The 22,961-nt window shown below is 49.4% G+C and overlaps 1 protein-coding gene across 2 annotated transcripts in view; it reads right to left on the bottom strand.

The window, feature by feature from the left end:
* MRNIP (MRN complex interacting protein) overlaps positions 1 to 22,961 on the bottom strand; it is a 1,002,312-nt gene that overhangs the window by 823,502 nt on the left and 155,849 nt on the right. For both annotated transcript variants that reach the window (XM_069654095.1, XM_069654097.1), the window contains exon 2: positions 14,728 to 14,787. In XM_069654095.1, the coding sequence (XP_069510196.1) occupies positions 14,728 to 14,787 (60 nt within the window). The remainder of the gene's footprint in view (positions 1 to 14,727; positions 14,788 to 22,961) is intronic.

The raw sequence follows: 22,961 nt of genomic DNA, 5'->3' as shown, positions 1-22,961 counted from the left end.
CTGACTGATAATGCGGAATTTGCAGAAGTATGTTCCGAATTCTTTCTTCCGAAGGGAAGGTCAATCCTTTCTGAGTATCTAGGATAGCTCCTAGAAACTGTTTTGAGGTGCTTGGCACCAGACTTGACTTTTTCTCGTTGATGGAGAAGCCTAATTCGTGGAGGAGGTCGATGGTCCTCTGAATGTTTGACCTGCAGATTCCTGGGGTTTCCCCCGTTATGAGCCAGTCGTCCAGATAAGGGTACACTGGGATTGCCTCCCTGCGTAGGTGTGCAGCTGCCACCGCCAGTACCTTGGTGAATACCCTTGGTGCAGAAGCTATCCCGAAGGGCAGTACCTTGAATTGGTAGTGGCGACTGTCCACCTTGAAGCGCAAGTATTTTCTGTGCGCCGGGAGCATGGAAATATGAAAATAGGCATCTTTCATATCCAAGGTTGCCATGTAATCCCCCTTTTTTAGGAGTGGGATTACCTCTTGTAGTGTGGTCATACGGAATTTTTGGGGCTTGACATACTTGTTGGCAGGCCGTAAGTCTAAAACTGGGCGCATTGTTAAATCTTTCTTTGGCACAAGGAAGTAAGTTGAATAGATACCCTTGTTTACCTGGTGTCCCGGGACGAGTTCTATCGCGTCCTTTTCTAGCAGAATGGCGATCTCCTCGAGGAGGATCTTCTGATGTTGTAAAGAGTGGACTTTTTGTCTTGGAGGATGGTTTAGGGGACGTTGCAGTAGTTCTATGCAGTACCCATTGGATACTGTTGACAGCACCCATCTGTCGGATGTTATCCCTTCCCATGCCTGGGTGAAACTTGATATTCGTCCCCCTACTGGGGTTGCATGGGAAGGGACCCTGAACTGAGCGTCACTGCTTTGGTGGAGGCGTGCCTCCTCCTTTACTGGGGCTGCCTCTGCCTCTACCCCGTCCTCTTTTACTACCCCTACCATACGCCTGGGTAGACTGTTGTGAGCTGGTGTTCCACTGTGTACCCTGGGTGTGGGAGTAGCTATTTCCTCTATTGGAATTTTGGCCGCGGGGGCGACGAAAATTGCCATTCCCTCTTTGGTTAGGTGGTTTGGTAGTTAACTGGCCAAGGGATTTGAGGGTGTCGAATTCTTCCTTAGCGTTTTTTAGAGCGTCCTCGACTGCCTTCCCAAACAGGAGATCACTTTCCACTGGTTTGTCTAAGAGCGCAGCTTGTGTTTCTGCTTTGAATCCCGACTGCCTCAACCAAGCATGCCTTTTGATGACAGTCCCCTCTGCTATAAGTCTACCCGCATTGTCAGCGGCGTCCAGAGTTGCTTTAACAGTGCAGCCTGACACGTTCCTTCCTTCCGCACAAATGCGAGCTAGCTGGCTTTTAAGGGGTTCGGGAGCAGAGTCTATTAGTGCTGCCACTTCTTCCCACTGGTGACAGTTGTAGCTAGCCAACAGTGTGGTGGAATTCGCGATTCTGGCTTGGTAGGCTGCCGTGGAAGCTACTTTCCTGCCAAAACCATAAAGTTTTTTACTTTCTTTGTCGGGGGGAGCCTCAGAGGAAGATAATGGTGTACCAGCTCTTTTGCGGGTGTTGGTTACTACTAGAGAGTCTGGCTTAAGTTGACCTCTAATATATAGGGGGTCCGACTGGGCTGCTTTAAACAGCTTCTCCACTCTCGGATTTACAGGTCTTGTCAGGTTTGGGTTGACAAGGGATGGTGCTATTCTGCGTTGAACAGATTTTAGGATGGGAATGGTCTGGGCTACTGGCTTCCTTTCCCCTATTAGTTCTTCCGCAAAGTCCCTTTCTTCCTGGACACCTTGTGTGTCTATGTGGAAGTGGTTAGCTGCCCGAAAGAGCAGTTCATTCAGGAGGGGCTGATTATCTATTGGGGAGTCAGACACTGGGGCTTCCCTTTCGACTGGTGAGTCCATTCTGAAAATATCTGGGCTATTTTCTGGCTCATCCTCGTCTTCGTCTTCGCCGTAATAATCTGATCCTGCAGGATCTTCTGGCGTGTCAATTTCCTGACCTTCTATAAGGGAAGAGTTTCCTTGGTCTGTAGGGAAGAGGTAAGAATAGGGTTGGACCTCGATGGGGTCTAAAGGCCTAGATGGTGTCTCGACCCGGGGTCTTTTATTTGAGGGGATAGGGTCCCTAGACCCTGAGGGAGAATCTTCCTGAGGGTTTAAAGCTAGGAGTTGTTCAGGGTGTCTTTCGAAAAAATTCGCCAAGGAAGACATCCTTGACATTACTCTGTCAATGTCCTCGCATGACCAGAGTTTTGAGCTTGGGGTGACCTTGCTGGGACTTTCTATGGATTGGCCCTGAGAAGACTTGGTCAGTTCTTTTGTATTGGAGGACTGCAAGGGTTGTTTCCTTTGCTGTTTACCCCCTTCCCCGTGGGTGGAAGTGTGTTTCCCCTTTCCCTTATCTTTCGACGCCTGGCGTCGAGGATCGGAGGTGGAATCCCTGTCTTTCGAACTAGCCTTCGAAACTGGCCCCTCTTTACTCCCAAGTGATGTACCCTTTTCCTGGGGTGCAGGCTTGGGGTGGAAGTCGTGTTCGTCTTCGGACGATTGATCTTCCGGGATATTAATGGTCGAGGCACTCTGTGCAAGTGTGGAGGCTTGCCTGACGTCGTGCGGCGACCTCGACCGGGACCGCCCAGAGGACGTCCTTTCGGACCGCTCCTTCTGTGCCTCTTTCCGAGGTTTCGACGACGTCGAATCTCGGGTGGATTTTTTGTGTTTAGCGTGTGTATGTGTAACGCTTTTGTCGCCGGGGGACTTCCCCATAGTCGCCGGGACGGACGACCTTCCGAGGCCGGGGACGTGCGTTCGGCTGTCCTTCGACGCCTTGGTGCCCTCGCCGTCCGAAAGTTCGGCGTCGCTGCCGTCGCTGAAGGTACCCTCCGCCTCCATAGCTGCTAGCTTGGCGTGGTGGGCCCAACGCTTGGTGGAGCGGTCCTTAAGAGTTTTTGCCTTAAACCTGCTACAGGCCCTGCAACCCGTCTCGGGGTGGTCTCTGGGTAGGCAAAGGTTGCACGTAGCGTGCTTATCTACCCAAGGGTATTTTTTATTACACTTGGGGCAAAACTGAAAGGGCGTACCCTCCATACGCGCCTGTGGGCAGCGGGCAAGTGTGTGTAGGTAATAAGGTGTCGAGTGTGGAAGTGTACCACCCCCACTCTCCCTACTTGTAGGGCCGAGGCCAGCGGCCCAGGCCCGAGCCGAGGCGGAAGCCTCAAGGCCCAATCCGTCGGGTATTCGACGTTGATCTCCTCCCCGGTTCGGCGTCGAGATGTTGATCGACGAAAGGTTGGTCAAACGGGGCAAATTAGAATTAGTTTAGAGTGAAACTATGGCAAAGCCAGGGAACTCCGATGAAGTGCTTCCGACCAGAATGGCGGAAAAAAACAATCTGGGGATCCTAGACGCGTGAGGGATCATGGGTACAGGGGACGTCACACTAGGGATAGTATTACTGGCACGCCCTGTGTCGACGCCCATTTTTCGACTTCGAAAAACAAACTGTAATACTCCGCAGCTTCCACTAGATGTCGGCCTATGCACAGCATGTGATCTAAGCAGATTCCACAAGCCTCAGAAATCAAGTTATTATACACCTCCCCAGTGGCTAGGGTTCAAGTCAACTCCCAAACGTCTGGTCTGTTTCCTCTATTTAGAGGCACCCGACAGGGTTGCCCATTTTTCCCGATCCTATTCGCCCTGGCAATAGAGCCACTGGCGGACCATGTCAGAGAGCGCCACTCACGCAGGGGGATATGGCTGCAGGATACTCCTGAAATGATCTCACTCTATGCGGACGACGTGTTATTATTCATCAGAGACCCTGCAATTCATCTTGACCCAATCCTATGCGACATCACCCGTATAGGCACATACTCCGGTTTCATTATAAATGACACCAAATCCGAGCTGTTCCCTCTCACTAGCTCCACCGTACAACCCGTCACTGATTACCCGCTCCGCTGGTCCCCTAGCGGGATTAAGTACCTGGGGGTCTAGGTGTCCCCGACCAGAGACGCATTGTTGACAGACAACTACCTGGCCGCGGCAGAGCAAGCTGAAGCCAAAATGGCGCGATGGCGCTCCCTTCCACTATCTCTAGCTGTGAGACACGCGCTTGTAAAGATGATACTGCTCCCCAAGCTGCTGTACATATTTAGTAACGTACCCATCTGGACCGCAAAGAAATACTTTACAAATTTACACAAGCTGTGCGCTCAGTTCTTATGGCACTCTGGTGCTGTTCAGAAAAAATGGTCTGATATGACACTCCCCTACGATAGAGGTGGGTTCACCGCTCCTGATATGCTGCAGTAATGGATCGCAGCTCAGGCACAGTTCGCTTCCTACTGGTACCCTGGGCCCCCTACCCCGCCATTATGTCAAGCTGAAAACTCTGGCGGCAGCTGGCACCAACATAATGTCATTATTATTACACTGGCAATATGAGCCGGACTCGACCATTGACCAAACCACTGTGCATGCCTGGGGCCGGTTATTTGAGACATGCGCTAAACCACACCCATACTACAAGTGGCTCCCCGCCTGGCGATTTCCCGGGCTGGAACCCACACATGACACTGCCCTGGCGCGACGCTGGGAGACCCTGGGGTACCTTGCCCTAACTGACTTTTACCCAGATGGGCAATTTATAACACCACAGACGTGGAGGCCGGGTCACTCTGGCTCGCCACTGGAAATCCTGCAATTCTACAGACTCCTAAACTTCTACAAACTGCTGCCCCACCACGGCCCTCCAAGGCCCGGGGTGATTGGGCGTCCGAGCTGGAGTTGGAGCTCACTGATCATCTGTGGGAAAAGATGTGTTCTCATACTAATAGAGTCTCCCTAAACTTCCGTTATCGCACCATACAATACAAATTGTTGAACAGACTGTACTACACCCCGCGCAGGATTTCCGGGTTTGCGCGATCCGGCCCACGGCCTTGTCCTCGCTGTGGCGCGGAGGGGGCTGGCCATTTACACATGTTCTGGGACTGCCCGAGGCTGGCTGCATTCTGGGACAAGATCTTGAAAACACTATCCGAAATCAGTGACACTGTTGTTGACCCCGACCCGCTGGGGGTCCTGTTTGGGGTGTGGCAGACTGAGGGGGCTAAAAGCATGGCTACATTTCTGAATGTGAGCTGTATAGTTGCTAAGAAATGTGTTTTACAGAATTGGAAGTGCTCCTCCCCCCCTCATTCCAGAAGTGGTTAAACTTACTCACATGGTCCCGAAACCGTGAAGAGGAGTTCCTCAATATGATCCCAGCTCGCTCCCACCCCCAAAATATATGGTCCGCCTTTAACAGCTACCTTGACACCATAGACGCCCCCTCCTCTGTGGACAATTCCTCCCACTCGTCTCCATTAAGTGCTGCAGCATTTGATGTTCCGTAATGCCTCATTCTCCATCTGCTGTTGTGACATTGCTTCTGTATACCACTGTATTCATTTACATATGTATTGTACTTGCTGGCTGCTCTGATGTGTGTGTATGCTATATGCCTCTGCCAACAAAAATAAAAAAATAAAAATTACAAAAATTAAAAAAAAAAACACATGGCTCACAGCCACTTCAAGCAGGGCTCAGTACATACTGTGGAACATGATACATAACACACAGGACTGCGAAGGATAAGGCCCACGGACTGCGGCTCCTAACGTGGAACATCAGAGGACTAGCGAACCCCATCAAGGCGAGAAAAGTATTAGCCCACGCGAATCGGCATAAAGTAGACTTCCTTCTCTTACAAGAAACACACGCGACTAAGAAGGTGATGGAATCATTTGTACAAAGTTGGGGTCAGATACGTATCGCGACAGATTACTCATCACAAGCCAAAGGTGTGATAACGTTAGTGCACAAACGCACGGGATTTCAGATGTCCAGAACGGAGATAGACCCTGATGGCAGATACGTCATAATTTGGGGTGTGCTGGCCAGTAAGGAGTTAATCATAATCAACATGTATGGCCCAAACATAGACTCTCCGGAATTTTACCTGCAAATATTGGCTCAGGTCACACCGGCAGGCTCTGCCAAAATACTATGGGGGGCGACCTCAACACAATCCTCGACCCCGCTATAGACCGCTCATCTACGGCACAGATGTCCCATACTAAAGCTACAATTACCATACGGCAGATCATGGAAACGTAACCCCTAACAGACACGTGGAGGGTGACACATCCAGGACGGAGGAAATATACGTTCCATTCATATGTACATGGGTCCAGTTCATGGATTGACTACTGGCTCAGTTCGCCCGAACTAATACAATATTTGCAAGAATGTACAATACTGCCACGCACGCTATCGGACCACTCTCCAGTCCTGCTTGAAATACTATTCAGCGTAAATCAACACAACCAACGATCCTGGAGGATGCCCCCATCATTGCTTAACGATGAAGCAATAATTCAATCACTCAAGGCGGATATAACCGAATTCTTCGACCATAACATAGGATCAGTACAATCAATGACCACCGTGTGGGAAACCTTTAAGGTGTGGCTGAGAGGGCATTTAATCTTGAGGACAGCCGGCACGCTTAGTGAAATACGAAACGACCTCACCAAGATGGAACAAGAATTACGTAGATTAGAGATCATACACTCTCAGGCGCCAGGGAAGAACACCCTGAAACCGCTGCAAGAACAAAGGACCAAATTTAAGGCACTGGTGGAACGTGAAGTATACTACATAATGAGTCCAACACGGGCCAAAAGATATGGGGAGGGAAACAAAGCCACAATGGCGAACCTCATCAAAACCGAACAGGGGTTTAGACAAATCACAAGTATAGTGGACACAGAGGGAATAATCCACATGGATGCTCAGGAAGTTAACAAGGTGTTCCTAGGCTTTTACACTAAACTATACTCGAACACTGATCAAATATCGAATGAAGAGCTCCAGAACTATATGGATTTGTTTCCCCTGCCCGAATTGAGCCCGACAGACAGAGGCTCTGGACCTCACACTAACCATAGAGGAAATCACTCAGGCTATTAAGGAGTTTCAGTCAGGCAAGGCACCGGGCTCAGATGGGATTCCAGCAGACTCTTATAAAATCTACAAAGAAGAACTCGCCCCCAAACTAATTGAGGTATGGGAGGAAGCCCTGGGTAAGGGAGCACTGCCGTCCACAATGAAAGAAGCTATAATAACTGTCCTCCTGAAACCACATAAATCTCCGCAAGACCCCACATCCTACCGTCCCCTTTCCTTGATTAATGTGGACACTAAGATATTTGCTAAAACAATAGCGAATCGCCTGCTGACCCATATGAATAAATTAATACATCCGGACCAGTCCGGCTTCATCCCCACCCGCTCAACCTCCTTAAACCTCCAAAGGTTCTTCGTAATAGCGTCACAATTAGACCCGGAAGCGAAAACAGTAGCAGTGGCCCTCGATGCTGAAAAAGCATTTGACTCTGTCTCGTGGAAGTACATGTACTCTATCCTTCGAACAATGGGATTCGGCCCTGGTTTCCAGAAATATATACAAACACTATACAAAGACCCCAGAGCAAAGGTCAGAACTAATAACACTGTTTTGGCAGATTTTACACTACAAAGAGGCACGAGGCAGGGTTGTCCACTTTCACCCTTAATATTTGCGCTCACGATAGAGGGGATGGCGGCGAAACTCCGACACAACCATGCATGGTGAGGCATACGCATTAGGGGCCCTCTGCAATTTATTTCATTGTATGAAGATGATACAATGCTATACCTGAGAAACCCAGAAACTAATCTTGCGCCAGTAATGGACGACATAATGCAATTAACAGAATACTCTAGATACAAAATAAACAGTCTAAAATCGGAAATAATCCCCCTCACACGAGCCACCATACAATCCCCAGCCACCGCTCAGTTCCGCTGGTCCCCAAACACAGTACTTGGGCATCATCATGGCCACAGACAGACACTTTACTTAAACAACTACGAGCCTTTCCTAACAACACTGGAGCATAAATTCAAAATCTGGGACAAACTCCCAATATCGTTATATGGCCGGATTGCGTTGCTTAAAATGGTGGTGGTGCCGAAAGTTCTGTACTTATTCAGCAACATACCAATCTGGCCTGGCAGACAGTTCTTTGGTCTACTACAAAAACTAGCCTCCACATTCGTATGTGGAGGGGGCACTGTCAGACTTCGATGGAATAAGTTGTTCGAGAAGAATGACACGGGGGGCTAATGGCTCCAGATTTTCTATTGTACTTTTATTCATCACAGGCGCACTGTGCAAATTACTGGTCCGAAAACACTGAAAATATGCACACATACAAGCGGAGAAATTCACAGCCTCCCCGATCAAACTGCAATCCATGATATTTGCCAAAAGCAAAAAATATATGGGGGAGGTGGATCCATTAATCTCCATGGTGAGAGCATGGGCATACCTGTTCCAAAGAGTCAGATGCACGGACCCCTATTGGCCGCACGCAACCCTGTGGCATTATCCAGACGTCATACCCACAACAGACACGATGATACAAAAAAATAGGATCAAGGCATTGAAAAGAAGTTGGGAGACCTGTACCCAGACGGGAAGTTCGCGCCTATGAAAATGGTCCAAGAAAAGGTGGACCAGGGCCTCACTACAGCGTTACAATACCACCGACTAAAAGCAGCAATGAAAAATTAAATGGCCGATGTTCCCTGCTGAGCCGATCTCACATCCGTTCCTGACCGCAATCATGTCGCCGGAAGGGTTTCGTGGAGGCAGATCCACACTGTACAAAGCGGTACAAGCACACACTCCATCCACGAATAAGATGAAGGAGAAGTGGGAACGAGACCTAGGTATGAGTATAGATGAATCACTATGGCGCAAATACTGTCAATAAACCAAAACCATCTCAAATTCAAATTTTAGGCTAATCCAATTCAAAATCCTGACCCAACTCCACATCACTCCCAGCAAAATGGCCAAATTTGATACTTCCAGTCAAACCCTTTGCCCTAAATGCAATACACCTGAGGCCAACTCCATGCACATGTACTGGGAGTGCCCACCAGTTAAACGCATCTGGGAGGAGGTAGCCGAGATAGTGAGTGATATATTAGACATCTGGGGCCCCCTAAAACAGTATTTGAACACAGACAAGGCGGAGTCAGAGGAATATACCGACTGAATCAAGTACAGCTTCAACACCTGCAAGATAGCCAGAACAATCGGCTCACAATACACTGTTTTTTTTTTCCTTAATATTTTCATTAAGATTTGCCAATGTAACCACTATCTGCCTGTGAGTTGTAATGTGTTTGACAGAATAAATAAAGGTTTTAAAAAAAGAATGGGGTGTTAGTTATAGGGCACAGATTATTAGGATCTGTGGTACTAAGCCCTGGTTGCTTGACAATAGGAGTGACAGCTACCTCTTTAATAGATATAGGAACATGTCTATGAGTAAAAGAGGCATTTATAAAACGAGTGTAGAAAGGGGCAAAAATGCTGATGTTCTTAAGAAAGATCCTTGTCGGAAGAAGATCTCCTATGCAGTAGGTGGGCTTGATGTTGTTTAGCATTTTACTAGTATCATTGATGGTTAAGGTCTGAAGATCAAAGGTAGACGAGGGGTGTATATATTTGGTTTTAGTTGTCATCCCTTGTATTGGCTGAGTTTTTATAATACCATGGGAATTTTGAATTTTGTCACAAGCCAATTTGACTTTATCGTGGAAGGATTTTTGTACCTTCTCGTAGACATCCTTACTAAGATTGATGACTTGAGTAAGAGCGGCAGGCTTTTCCCAGCTTTTGTAAAGTTCAAAAAGTTTTTTGTGTTATTTCCTGCGAGTTCAATTTTAACATCGTGGTAGGTTTTTTTTTACCTCCAAAATCCTTGCTTTGTACGTTCATTCCTTGGATTTTCACTTATTCTTGTTTACAGCACTTTGGTCTTTAGCCCATAGGTGCTCAGCTTGTCTTTTTTCTTGTTTGAGGCTTTTTTGCTCTGGGGTAAACCAGTCTTGCTGATTTGGGCGGTCCCTGATTATTTTGCTTTTTAGTACGAGCCAAAAACTTAGCCATGGTACACAGGATTTTTATGCGGACGGCCTAAACAGACGTATTTAGCATTTGAAAATATGGAAAACAAATGTGGTGAAGAATGGCAAGCATACTTTTTTTGAAAGAGCACAGGCAGACCATTTGAATGATAGGTGACTTGTGCAGGTTACAAAAGCATACAGTGCCTAAATGTAGCTCACACTTGGGAAATGAAAGGGCTGTGTAACAAAGTGCAGTAGGACATGTATGAAAACGTTATCAAAACCAAGAGAAAACAACAAATGTCCTACCTTCGCACATTCCCAAAAGTGTCCTGATAAAAATGGTACCTCACATGTGTCAGTGCACTGACCTGTGCGCAAAGGGAAAGGGCTAAACCACTGGTACATCAAACGCCTGGGGAATACTGGATTTGGTTTTTGTGGACAACCCACAGATTTTGGCCTTGATATCGCAGCCACCATGGAAAACAGGAAACCCCATGCATTTCTGAAAATAAGACATCCGTGGGAATCCAACGAGGTCTGACTTTCGCAAATTGTCCTAGAATGTATTACCCACAAGGCCTAGAAAAGTCCAAAATGTAGGCAAAAAAAACTCAATTTTCAGACATTTGTCACCAGGAAACCACTGAAACACTCCGGCAACAACATAAGTCCTACCCTCCCTCGTTTCCCACAGGTGTCCTAACAAAAACGGTACCCAATATATGTGGGTGGTACTTCCCTGGGCACAAAGGAAAAAGGCTAAACAAATGGTATATCAAAGGGCCTGGGAAGACAACATTTTTACGGTAGATGGTTTTGTGGAAAACCCACAGAGTTGGCTCCGGGGTGTCACAGTCACTAAGGAAAACAGGGAACCCCATGCCTTTCTGAAAAGAAGACACCCATGGGAATCCAAAGAGGTCTGACTTTCGCGAATCACCCTAAAATTGATTACCCACAAGGCCCAGCAAAGTCCAAAATGTAGGGAAAAAAACACAATTGTCAGACATTTGCCACCAGGAAACGACCGAAACACACTGGCAACAACAAATGTCCTACCTTCCCACGTTCCCACAGGTGTCCAGACGAAAAAGGTACCTCACATGTGTGGGTGCACTGACCTGTGCGCAAAGGGAAAAGGCTAAACCACGGGTACATCAAACGCCCTGGGGTATATTGAATTTGGCTGTCTGGACAACCCACAGATGTGGGCCTGGAGTGTCGCAGCCACCAAGCAAGGAAAACAGGAAACCCCATGCATTTCTGAAATGAAGACACACGTGGGAATCCAACGAGGTTCGACTTGCGCGAATCGCCCTAGAATTTATTACCCACAAGGCCCGTCAAAGTCCAAAATGTAGGGGAAAAAAAACAGTTTTCAGACATTTACCACCAGGAAACCACTGTAACATGCTGGCAACAACACATGTCCTACCTCCCCACGTTCCCACATGTTTCCCTCACATGCGTGTGTGCGCTTACTTGGGCGGAAAAGAAAAAGGGTTGACCGTTCCCAAGTCCAGCAACGGTCTCAGGGAGCCCCAGCAGGGTCCCATCCTTTCCCAGAGGGAAAAGTACTAAGGCGGCCCAGCCAAAGGTCCAGGACAGCCAGGGGTGCTGCCCCCGACCTTGGGTGCATGTCTCCCATGTGGTTCAACCGTCCACAAGTCCAGCCATGGTCCCAAGGAACCCCGGCAGGGTCCCATTCCATCCACAGAGGGGAAAAGCTGTAACGCAGCCCAGCTACAGCTCCAGGATGGCGGGGGTGCTGCACCCGCCCTTGGGCGCCTGTCTACAACGTAGGTCGACCGCCCCCAAGTCCAACGGCAGTCCCAGGCAAGCCCTGGCAAGGTCCCCATCCCAACCCTGAGGGAAAAGCTCTAACGCAGCGCAGCCAGAGCTCCAGGATGATCGGGCGCGATGTCCCCGGCCATGGGTGCCTGTCTCCCATGTTTGTTGACCGTCTGCAAGCCCAGTGGCGGTTGCAGGGAGCCCCGGCGGGGTCCCTGTCCTTTCGCAGAGGGAAAAGCTGTAACGCAGCATTGCCAGAGCTCCAGGACGGCCGGAAGTGCTACCAGTGGCCGTGGGCGCCTGACTCCCATGTGGGACGACAGTCCCCAAGCCCAGCAGCAGTCCCAGGAAGCCCCGACAGGGTCCCCATCCCTCCCCAGAGGGAAAAGCTGTAACGCGGCATGGCCAGAGCTCTAAGACGACAAGGGGTGCTGTCCAAAGGCTTGGGTGTCTGCATCGCACCAGGGTATACTGCCCCCCAGCTCAGCGGCAGTCATCGGACGACCCAGCAAAGTCCCTGTTCCTCCCAGGAGGGAAAAGCTGTAACGCGGCATGGCCAGAGTCCCGGCAGGGTCCCTATGCCTACCTGGAGGGAAAGCTGTAATGCAGCGCAGCCAGAGCTCCAGGATAGTGAGGGGTGATGTCCCCGGCCATGGGCACCTGTTTCCCACGTCGGTCTATTGTCTCCAAGTCTAGCGGCGGTCACAGGAAGCCCTGGCAGGGTCCTCATCCCTCACTGGAGGGAAAAGCTCTAACCCTGCTCAGCAAGAGCTCCAGGACGTTTGAGGGTGCTGCCCCCAGCCTTGAGTGCCCGTCTCCCATGTGGGTCGATCATCCCCAAGTCCAGCAGCGGTCACAGGAAGCCCTGGCAGGGTCCCCATCCCTCACTGGTGGGAGAGAAAAGCTCTAACGCAGCGCAGCCAGAGCTCCAGGACAGTCAGGGGTGATATTCCTGGCCATGGGCGCCTGTCTCCCATGTGGGTCGACCATCCCCAAGCACAGCAGCGGTCCCAGGGAGCCCCAGCAGGGTCCCTCTCCTTTCCCGGAAGGAAAAGCTGTAACGCAGCCCAGCCAGAGGTCTATAAAGGCCAGGGGTGCTCCCCCTGACCTTGGGTGTCTGCCTTGCATGTGTGCGGACCCCCCCCCCAATTCCCCCTGCCCAGCAGTGGTCATGGGGCAACCCGACAGGGTCCCCGCACCCCCCGGAGGGAAAATCGCAAACGTGGCTCTGCCAGAGATCCCGAACGGCTGGGGGTGCTGCGACAGCAATGGGCCAAACAGCCCCCACCCCCAAAATCCTTTCCCTGGTGGCCTAGTGCGCCTTTCTACTTCTCAGGGGTGGCAAAATGGGGCCAGACCCTCACTTTGCCCCCCCAGGGAAGCAGAAAGGATGTGCCCCTCATTGGGGGGATTCCTGAGAGGGCTGGCCCTTAGGGACTGGGCCAGCCACCTGATGCCCCAAAGTATTCCACTAGCAATGTAGTGGAATGTTGTTTTGCCTTCCTTAGTGCCTTTTTTTGGGGGTGGGGGTAGTTTGATCTGGGGTGTCCCCACCCACAAAAATGAATTCCCTAGTGGTCTAGTGCTCCTTTCTGCTTCCCAGGGGTGGCAAAATGGGGCCAGACCCTCACTTTGCCCCCCAGGGAAGCAGAAAGGATCTGCCTCTCCATGGGGCACGGAAAGTGGTGAGGGGAGCTGGCCCACAAGCATGGGTCCAGCCCCCTGATGCCCCCAAGTCTGCCCCAAATAATATTGTTTTTTTGCCTTCCTTGGGGACAAATGGGTGCAAAACATTCTGCCCCCTTTTTTTATTTTTGGTGGGGCGGTGGCCTGATTGGCTTGGGGAGGCCCCACCCCCAAAATCAATTCCCTGGTGGTCCAGTGGTGATTGCTGGTTGAGGATCTCCTTGAGTGAGGGTTCGATGGAAAGGGGAAAGTCTCCCCTTTCCGAGCCCACACTCAAGGAAATCAGGCATAAAATGCCTGAGCAGCATGCAAAAGTGTGGCTGTGAAATTTACAAGCTGAAGCGTTCCTGATGAATTTGGCGCACATAGCGTGCACCAACGTCATTATGGCAGCACTCCAACCTCTAGGCACGGAAGGAGAAGCCGGGGGAAGCCGGAGCGATCCGCCCCCACAAATCTAAGCAGTGCAGAGGACAAGCTATCTCGTCCTCCGCACTGGGAACGTAGTGCGGAGGACGAGATACCTCATGCTCTGCACTTAATGGGTTAATTAGTGGCATCCCTCCAATGTGGTGGCATCAAATAGTAGCTAAACCCCTAAGCGTGGCAAAATTGAAACGATCCCGATATGTAATTTCTTTTTTTAACTAGACGGGACCAAGCATAGCATAGGAGCCCAAATCAACAAAGATACGTTTGGGGGGTTTCTTAACAGAGAAACTTAATAAGATAATGGGTTGAAATGGTGCATTTTATAGTACAATCTGAGAAAAATTGGGTAAAAAGCCATATAAGTTAAAATCAGTTCTGAAGAGCAACACATGAAAAAAAAATCCAATAGATGGAATGAAAGGTCACCAATAGTATACAGGAGCATTTTACAAAATGTTCATGATGTTTATGCCCACAATATATGCCAGCACTATTGTAAAACTGTTTCATGATGGTGCTAAGAATATATGCCAGCATTGCCACTGTAAAGCACAAGTTCATGATGCTGGTTTCCACAATATTTGCCAGCATTTTCATTGCCAAATTGTCATTGTTAAACACTTTTACACGCGTCCTATAAAATATGCCAGTATTGCCACTGTAAAAATAACTTTCAGGATAAAGCAGACAATAAATGGGAACCACTTGAAAGCACTGTATGGTGTGAGCCCTCTGCCCTGCCATACACACACACACACACACACACACACACGCGCACACTCACCTTCAGAAGAGACTGTTTTTCTCCACATATTTTGCAGATCCATTTCTTGATCTTTTTTACCTAAACAAAGAGGACAAAGGAAACAGTTTTTATTAGCATGTAGAAAGCCCCTTTCCTAACACCCAACGCCCATCAATCCAAAAAGGAATCCATATCACTGAATGTTTTTTTTCTGTGTTAGTTATGTCTCAAATGCTGTAGGGTAACATCTCAACCCTTACATTAGCAGGGAGGGCCCCAAACGATTTGTACTTCATGCATAATAGAAAATTGAGGCCGAAGCATGTCTAGAGATGCTTGTGGTCTCGTGCAGAAGGAATGTGACCTACCAGTGTGGGCTGTATTGCCCCTTTTGGGGTGGCACCAAGCCTGATTTGCATATGGTCTTTCCCCTTTCTGTAATAGCTTGGCAGGCGAAGAACAATGGTCTGGAGGGTTGCCGAGAGCGATGCCAGAGGTTAAGGTTAATTCTAAACCTTCCAGCCATCATCTCCTTTTACATACAAGAAAATGGCATGCCAAGTGATCAGGGTGGCTAGTTTCAAACACTATCAGTGCCAGGAAATGTACTTTTAATTCAAAATCGAACAAAAAGTGAATGACTCACCTAGGTCTACACACCCTTCACTCCCCACTCTACCTGAGACGGGTGAACAGATCCCTGCTGTTTCCTCCCCCGTTTGCATGTAGATCCATTGCTGGAAATTGCCCCCCACCCCTGTGGATAGATGCCCACTCCCTTGTTTCTCTACTTCCCTAACCATGTTCTTCCACCTATGGTTGTAAAGCGCTTTGTTGCTTCCCGAAGCAAGGTCCACGCTCGATAAATGCCACAATAATAATAATGACCAAAAAACATTTCTGTAAGATGTGGGCACATGTTACGTTGGTTTCTAAAGATGCATACTTATTAATTCAATCCAATCATCTTTATATTGCTCATATTATATAAAATAGCAGGTTTAGGGGCGTGGTTTGGAGCGCCGATGAGAAGGTCGCCTCCATGAGAGCCTCCGTGGGATCCCGAGCCTCCATGACTCTTTCCACCGGGTAGAGAGCACGGCTACCAACCCTGATCGGTGGCACCGGTGGCAGAACTCCACGGGAACAAATTGAGTCACTCCCTGAACAAAAACGGAGCCGATTAGGTATCCAGAGCCCTCCATGAGCAAAGACGAGGGAACCCCGAGCCCGGGCAAGATGGCAGCGCCCAATGGGAGAGGGGGTGTGGGAAACCCCGCACGCGGCTAATGAAAAACCCAGCCGCGAGGTCAGGCGAAACCTCACCCGGATCCTCAGCTACAAGAAAGCTACCGGGCTCCCCCTCCCGACAACCGAGGGAACAAACAAACTGTGGGTGATCAGAGGGAAGGCAGCCGCGAAACCCCCACAGCTCTGGAGGCAGGCGCTCGCTCGCCAGCACCAAAGGCGTGTAAGAGAAGGAGTCCGGTGCAACTGAAGGCCCAAAGAAACCGACAAGCAACTGTAAGTGCCGCACCCCACCCTGCTCTTGCATAAGCGCCATTACCAATTTCCCACGCAGGTGCCGTCATCCCTCCCGGCCCCAACCCGGAGTCGTAGACAGATGATGTGGCCTGAATAAAACCTGAATAAAGTCAACGGCAACAGCCATCGAGCCCCCACAGCTCAGGAGAAGAGGGCTCGCCAGCTGGCACACAAGGCGAGCGATAGGAGGAGACCGGTGCAATTAACGGCAGCTCCCACCCAAGCAAGATTATTAATCTCCCTTCGGGAGCCGTCATTCCTCCCAGCCTCAACCCGAGGAGGCCATCAACACACCAAGCATCCCGGGGGATTACACACCGCTGCCGGGGGGTGGTGGACACCTGGAGGGGAGGCAGTCTTACTCCCCAGAGTGTCTTACTCCCGGGGAGGCAGTCTTACTCTCAACGGCTAAAGACCTTTCCTTTTTCTCTCACATGCATCGCACCTCATCCCGCATAGAGCTGCTGCTGGCCGACGCCCAACTCCTCTCCTTCACAGCTAAAGTATGTATAGGCATGAGAGTACTATCGGACCATGCTCCAGTGATCCTGACAGCGCACATTCATAATCCGGATCTGCCCCAAAGACTGCAATGGGCCCTCTACTAGCCTATCTTACATGATATGGCTCTCCGAGACGCCCTGGCCACAGCCATTCAGAATTACTTTAAAGAAAACCCAGTCAAGTTGACCTCAATTGCCACAAGATGGGAAGCAATGAAGGCGGTCATCAGAGGAGAGCTGATAGCTCATACGGCAGCCTACAAAAAAAGCCGAGCCACGCTAAGAGAACTAGAGAAAGACATAGCCATAGCAGAGAGGAACCATAAAAAGTGGTGGTTGCTGAAAGCTGCCTGGACCCAGTGAATAGCCCACAACAAGCTAGAAGCACACTATGTGGAACAATCCCTCATTCAAACCAAACAGAGCTACTATGCACATGGAAATGAAGCCAACAAGTTCCTGGTCAAGAAATTGGCCAAAACCTGCCGCCAAAATCAGATAACCGGCCTTAAAGACCATAGGGGGGGTCACCCAATACATAGAAGAAACTAAACTGCAGCTAGCAACCACACACCTAATCAACACCATGACGGCCACCCCACGACATCCAAAGTCGCAAGAGCAATATATCGCGGATGCCGCCCTTCCACACATTCCGGAGGCAGACAGAAAATCCTTGGAGCTTCCCATCACGAAGGAGGAAGTGGAACAGGTGATAAAATCCCTAAAACCCAGAGCCCCAGGCCCAGACAGATTCTCACCAAAATTCTACAAACTCTTTAGTTTCCTCGTCACGGGCCCACTGATGAAGCTTCTAAGCGCCTTCCGAGAAACAGGCTCAGTGACCCCGTCGATGCAAGAATCCACCACCATTATGTTGCTAACACCGGGGAAAGATCCAAGAGAATGCGCCTAAGGTGTTGGCAAACAGACTAGCAAGGATTCTCCCCACGCTTATTAATTCAGACCAAACAGGATTCATTGCGGGGAAGAGCACCGGAGACAATATCCGCCGGCCCCTGAATCTGGTAGAAATAGCAGCAGGGGAACATCAAGATCTGGCCCTACTCACCCTGGACGCAGCTAAGGCCTTCGACCGGGTCGACTGGTCATCCATGAGCCTAACACTAGAAGCATTTCAATTTGGCTTGAACTTCTGCACCATGGTATTAGCCGACTACAAGGCCCCCAAAACAACCTTGAGGGTAAAGCAACATACATCAGCTCACATTCCACTCACATGCGGAACGAGGCAAGGATGTCCACTCTTTCCGCTAATCTTTGCCCTAATCATGGAACCCTTTGCCCAAAGAGTCTGCAAAAACAACTCCATCGAAGGAATGACACAAAAAGGGGAACAATACAAGGCGTCCTTATACGCTGACGATGTGATGCTGTCGCTCACTAATAGCTGAAGCTCGTTGCCAGCAGCTCTAGCAGAATTGGAGGCCTTCGGACACATGGCAAGCTTCTCCACCAACTACACTAAATCGGAGGTGTTGGGAGTGAACTTATCAAGGGAGACACTAGACCTTCTCCTTCCTATCTGCCCATTGAAATGGAGCACAACAACGACGAAATACCTGGGAGTACACATTGCGGCTGATCCCAAAAAGCTGTATGCGGCGAACTTCCCCCACCTGTTCGGCAGCCTAAAAGCAGACCTCAGGAGATGGGAGGACCAGGAGATCTCACTGTTGGGGAAAGTAACAGCATGCAAAATGAACTTACTGCCAAGATTCTTGTACCTTTGCTCATCGCTCCCAGTGGAAATCCCCCGGAAACCCTTCCACTAACTGCAGAAACAAATCTTCCGATTTATATTGAAAGGAGGCAATGCACGGTTCCTGCAGAAAGTAATGACGGGGGCAGCTAAATGGGGTGGGATGGGAGTACCCAACCTCTGCAACTACTACACAGCAGACCAGTTAACAAACTCCTTAGTATGGACTGACTCCACGGACCCCCTAAAGTGGGTAAACATCGAACAAGCTAGAAGCCAGATTCCACTCAGCGACCTACTACACACCTCAGCGGCGGCATCAACCAGGGCCATCCTAAGAATTTGGGATAGCGCACTACAAAGGAAAAATATCCCCAACGGGTTGGGCCCTCTCTCCCCAATTCTCTGCAACCCAGACTTTGCCCCAAAGCTACAGGTGGTGAACTTCTAAAACTGGACCAAGGGGGCCTACAAACCCTTTCCCAGCTGTTTAAATACAGATCTCCCCTAAAATTCATGGAATGTAGAGCTTGCTTCAACCTGTCAGAAACTGACAGATTCACCTATGCAAAACTGACTGCGTCACTGTATCTCACAGCCATTAATTAAACAGAGAGCCACTAGGGGGCTCTCCCCCTGGAACTCTCGTTGCTAGAAGGCCCCAGGAAAGGACCCATCACCAAACTCTACAAACTGCTACAAGAGGGATATTAGACCCGCATACATGGCCAGGTGGGAAGCGGATCTAGCGCACAACATGGAGGACCAGACATGGGTCGACATCTGGTCCAGAAACAACTCCTTCTCCAGCTGTATCAACAATAAAGAAGGGGCACTTAAACTGCTATATCGATGGTACTACCTGCCAGAACGGCTGCACCATCTCAAAAGCTCACTGGACCCGAAATGCTGGAGACAATGCGGCGCACAAGGAACTTATTTCCACATGTGGTGGGAATGCCAAGTGGCACAATCCTTTTGGGAACAGGTACTTCAAACAATAGAAGCCATCACCCACCTAAAACTCCCGCTAATGCCAGAAGTGGTTCTCCTGGGAACCGCTCAACTGGACTGCTACCCGAGATCAGGATCAACCGCAAAGCTGATCACCCATCTTCTACTAGCAGCTAAGATCTCACTCGCCCACAGATGGAAATCCAGGGAAGGCCATCTTCTCCCCCTGTGGTGGGCCAAGGTCTGGGACATCCTGGTAGCTAAAAAGGTCACGGCAGCCAGAGAAGGAACACTCCACCGCATCATGGATTGCTGGAACTCAGTCCTGGAAGATGACAAAGCCTTCCCAGCCCTGACCTTCAGCCACGGCAAGCAAGACTTACCCTGTGGCCCTACTCAGAGGGGCCTGCAAGAAGGAAAGGGCGCAAGAGAGAGGGAACAAGATGCTAGAACGTTTTATGGGGAAAGGGGGAAATGGGGATTATTGGGTTAAAAGAAATGCTATCATCATTGCGCAAAGCTATGCATGTGAACTGGTGCAACCGGATTTAAATAAAGTTGTTAAAAAAAATAGCAGGTATAATCTGTGGCAATGTACTTTCTGGATACAGTCCTTTCCCAATATGCACAGTCAATTATCAAGCCAGAAATAACAAAACAAACTTACTGTGACGAATCTGGCGATGTCGTCACTACTTTCCCAGGGCAAATCTCTCCTCATGTGGCCAGGGTGATGCAGCCGCTACCTGATCCTCACCCTGGGGGTGGCAATATGAGGGAGGATCACATTGTGAGGGAGTTCCCCTGTGGATTTGGGGATGATACTCAAGAGACAACATGGTATCCCCCTTACCAATCCGAGGTTGACACCCAGGACCCAACTCCCCAATCCTCCATATCCTATTGTCATGTTGAAAAAGACCATCCTTTTATGACAAATAGGAAAGTTCCTAAATACCCCCCTTTGACTCTGACTCAAAGTACTAGGACGAGGAAGAGGACCAGGGCGATGAAGACTACCTGGAGGAACCAAGCTATGCGCTCTAGTTGTTGTACCAATCCTGTTGGTGCCGGGACATTCAAAACCACTGAGCGTAGAGAAACATGGAGTCTTCTTCCTCTCAACGCGGGTCAAGGAACCAAAGAGCTGCAAGCACAACCGTTGAGAAGAAAGGCTCAGGCAGACAGCGACCCGACGAGAGGCACTTTTGAAAGGGTTCCAATGAGCAACGGTTGAGGCCGATTGAAGGACGCAGCCTTCCCGCAGACAGAATGGACTGGGAAGCGGGAGAAACGCAGAGCTGAACAGAGACTGCGAGAGACCTGAGAGCTGCCATGAGAAGCTGGTGAGCCCATAGAAGGGAGTTGGGGCACTTGGGCACTACATATGAGGAACCGCAGGTGTTGAGAAGCTGGGTCGAAAACCCAATCCTTCAACCCAGAAAAGGAGATATCTGCTTTGTGCCAGTACGTACACAAAAAAGCAAACTGTTACGAAAAGCAAAGTATTGAAAACCGCAAAGGCAAGATATTGAAATTGTATGAGACTGTGTGACTCCTGATAAAGTCCTTGCAAGAGAGTATACCATGCAGGAAGATTGCATGTTTGGCACCCGCACGCAAGTGTATGAAAAAGAGCAACCAAAGTCCTGGCAGGAGAGTATACCAGGCAAGAGGATTGAGAGTCTGGGACTCACCCCTATTTTTGTTTGAACTGTCATATGCATGGTGACATCAAGAGGAGGGAGTGATCCGCTTGCTCATTTAAAAACCAGGGGAAAGAAGTCATTCCCCCATGTCCTGTGGAGAATGTGGAAATGCCAAAAGAAGAGGAACTACCTCTTGCCCTTGTGAGCATTTGTGCATCAGGTATCCAGGGGAAGGAAGGCAGCACCCTGGTATTGACAATGAGTTTTGAACCCCCAATAGTGACAAGACAACCTCTTGGCCTTGTGAACATTTGTGCATCTGGTATCCAGGGGAAGGGAGACAGTACCCTGGTGTTGACTGAGATTTGAAACATCAAGAGCGACAAGACAACCTCTTGGCTTTGTGAACATTTGTGCCTATGGTAACCAGGGGAAGGGAGGCAGTACTTTGGTGTTGACTGGGAGTTGGAAAAACCAAGAGGAGAACTACCTCTTGTTTTTTGTGAACATTGTGACAAAAGGGAAGAAGCCCTATCTTCTGCTACTTGTTGTAGAACCGTTTTGTTTTGAAACTGTGAACTTTACTTTTGCCCTTTTTTGCTGCATCTGGAGCAGTGGAACGAACACTGGACATTACTTTGAGGAAGAGTCATTCCTCTGCAGTTAGGCGTCCCAGTCTCCCCTTTGTATATTAGTTTAAGTGTAAGGGGGGGCGTAAATAGGCGTTTTGCACACAGGACGGTGGACTATTGTTTTCATGGACGCTCTTCCAGTTGCCTTAGTTTTGTTTGAGGCAGGGAAAGCCTCTTAGATTTAGGGAAAGGTACATTTTTCATTTTCTGATTAATAAAAAGGCCATCAGCGATTAAAATGACACCACTGTGTCTGCGTCCTGCCTCTGACTCCTTACATATGGTGTCAGGAGTCGAATGTGACTCAGCTGACACAAGCTGTGAAACCCTTAAGACTACCAACACTGATTACCAAGTTTACAACCATATGGTCACTACATTAAGAAAGGAGTATAATCCTGTCCCTTAGTCGGTTATCTATCCCAGATAGGGAAACCAACCCAACCCATTTCAGCGGGTCAGAACCACTGGGTCCGACTTGGCTGAGAGACCTTATACCCCCATGGCCATCAACACCTCAGAATGGGGGTTACATTCCAGCTATTGAGCTCCCATGCCATTTTTCCACTGAGACGAACTGTAAAGGGGAACAGTTATAACCTATTTTGTCCCCAAGACTACCTTACCCCTCTAACCCCCATAGACAAGGCTATCATTTCCTTGGACCTTGGGATCAATCTTTTCCCTGGGTGGGTTACTTACATCATACCCCAAAAGAAAGGGGCACCAAAGGAAGGCAGAAATCATTTACACTTTTGTTTTATAGTGGGGAGGTGAAGTTGATCCTCTTAAATTTTTCACAAGACCCTATTAAGATCCAAAGGAAAGAAATAGTGGGTAGCCTGGGGTACGAAGCCCTATAGGAGTCTCCTTCCACCGAGATCTAGGCCGTTTTTTTCCATCCCTTAAATGAGGAGGCTCAAATCGACCTGGGTGAGGACCGCGATAAATACCAAAATAAATTACCTCCAGAAACTAACAACACTCCCACTTCTCCGTGGCGCAGCAACTGGCTGATAAAGGGGTTACTCTTGTCACAGACACGGCCTGGGCCTGCTTACTGGGCGGGTTCCCTAGGCCACGGAAACTAAAGCATATTGAGAAACTGAGAAATCTGGCGTATGTGCTTGCGAAACGTAGGATCGCCATGGGGTGGAAGAAATGCCACAAACCTAAGGTGGATGTATGGTGGAGGGACTTGCAGAAATGGGCGGAGGCTGAAACGGTGGCATGGCAAGAAGCGAGCAGCCGGGCTGATGAGGGGGAG

Source organism: Ambystoma mexicanum, chromosome 3q (genome assembly GCF_040938575.1).
Source record: "Ambystoma mexicanum isolate Mex_15411 chromosome 3q, UKY_AmexF1_1, whole genome shotgun sequence".
NCBI lineage: Eukaryota > Metazoa > Chordata > Amphibia > Caudata > Ambystomatidae > Ambystoma > Ambystoma mexicanum.
Note: the sequence above shows the minus strand (reverse complement) of the source record. Positions and strands in the feature narration are given on the sequence as shown.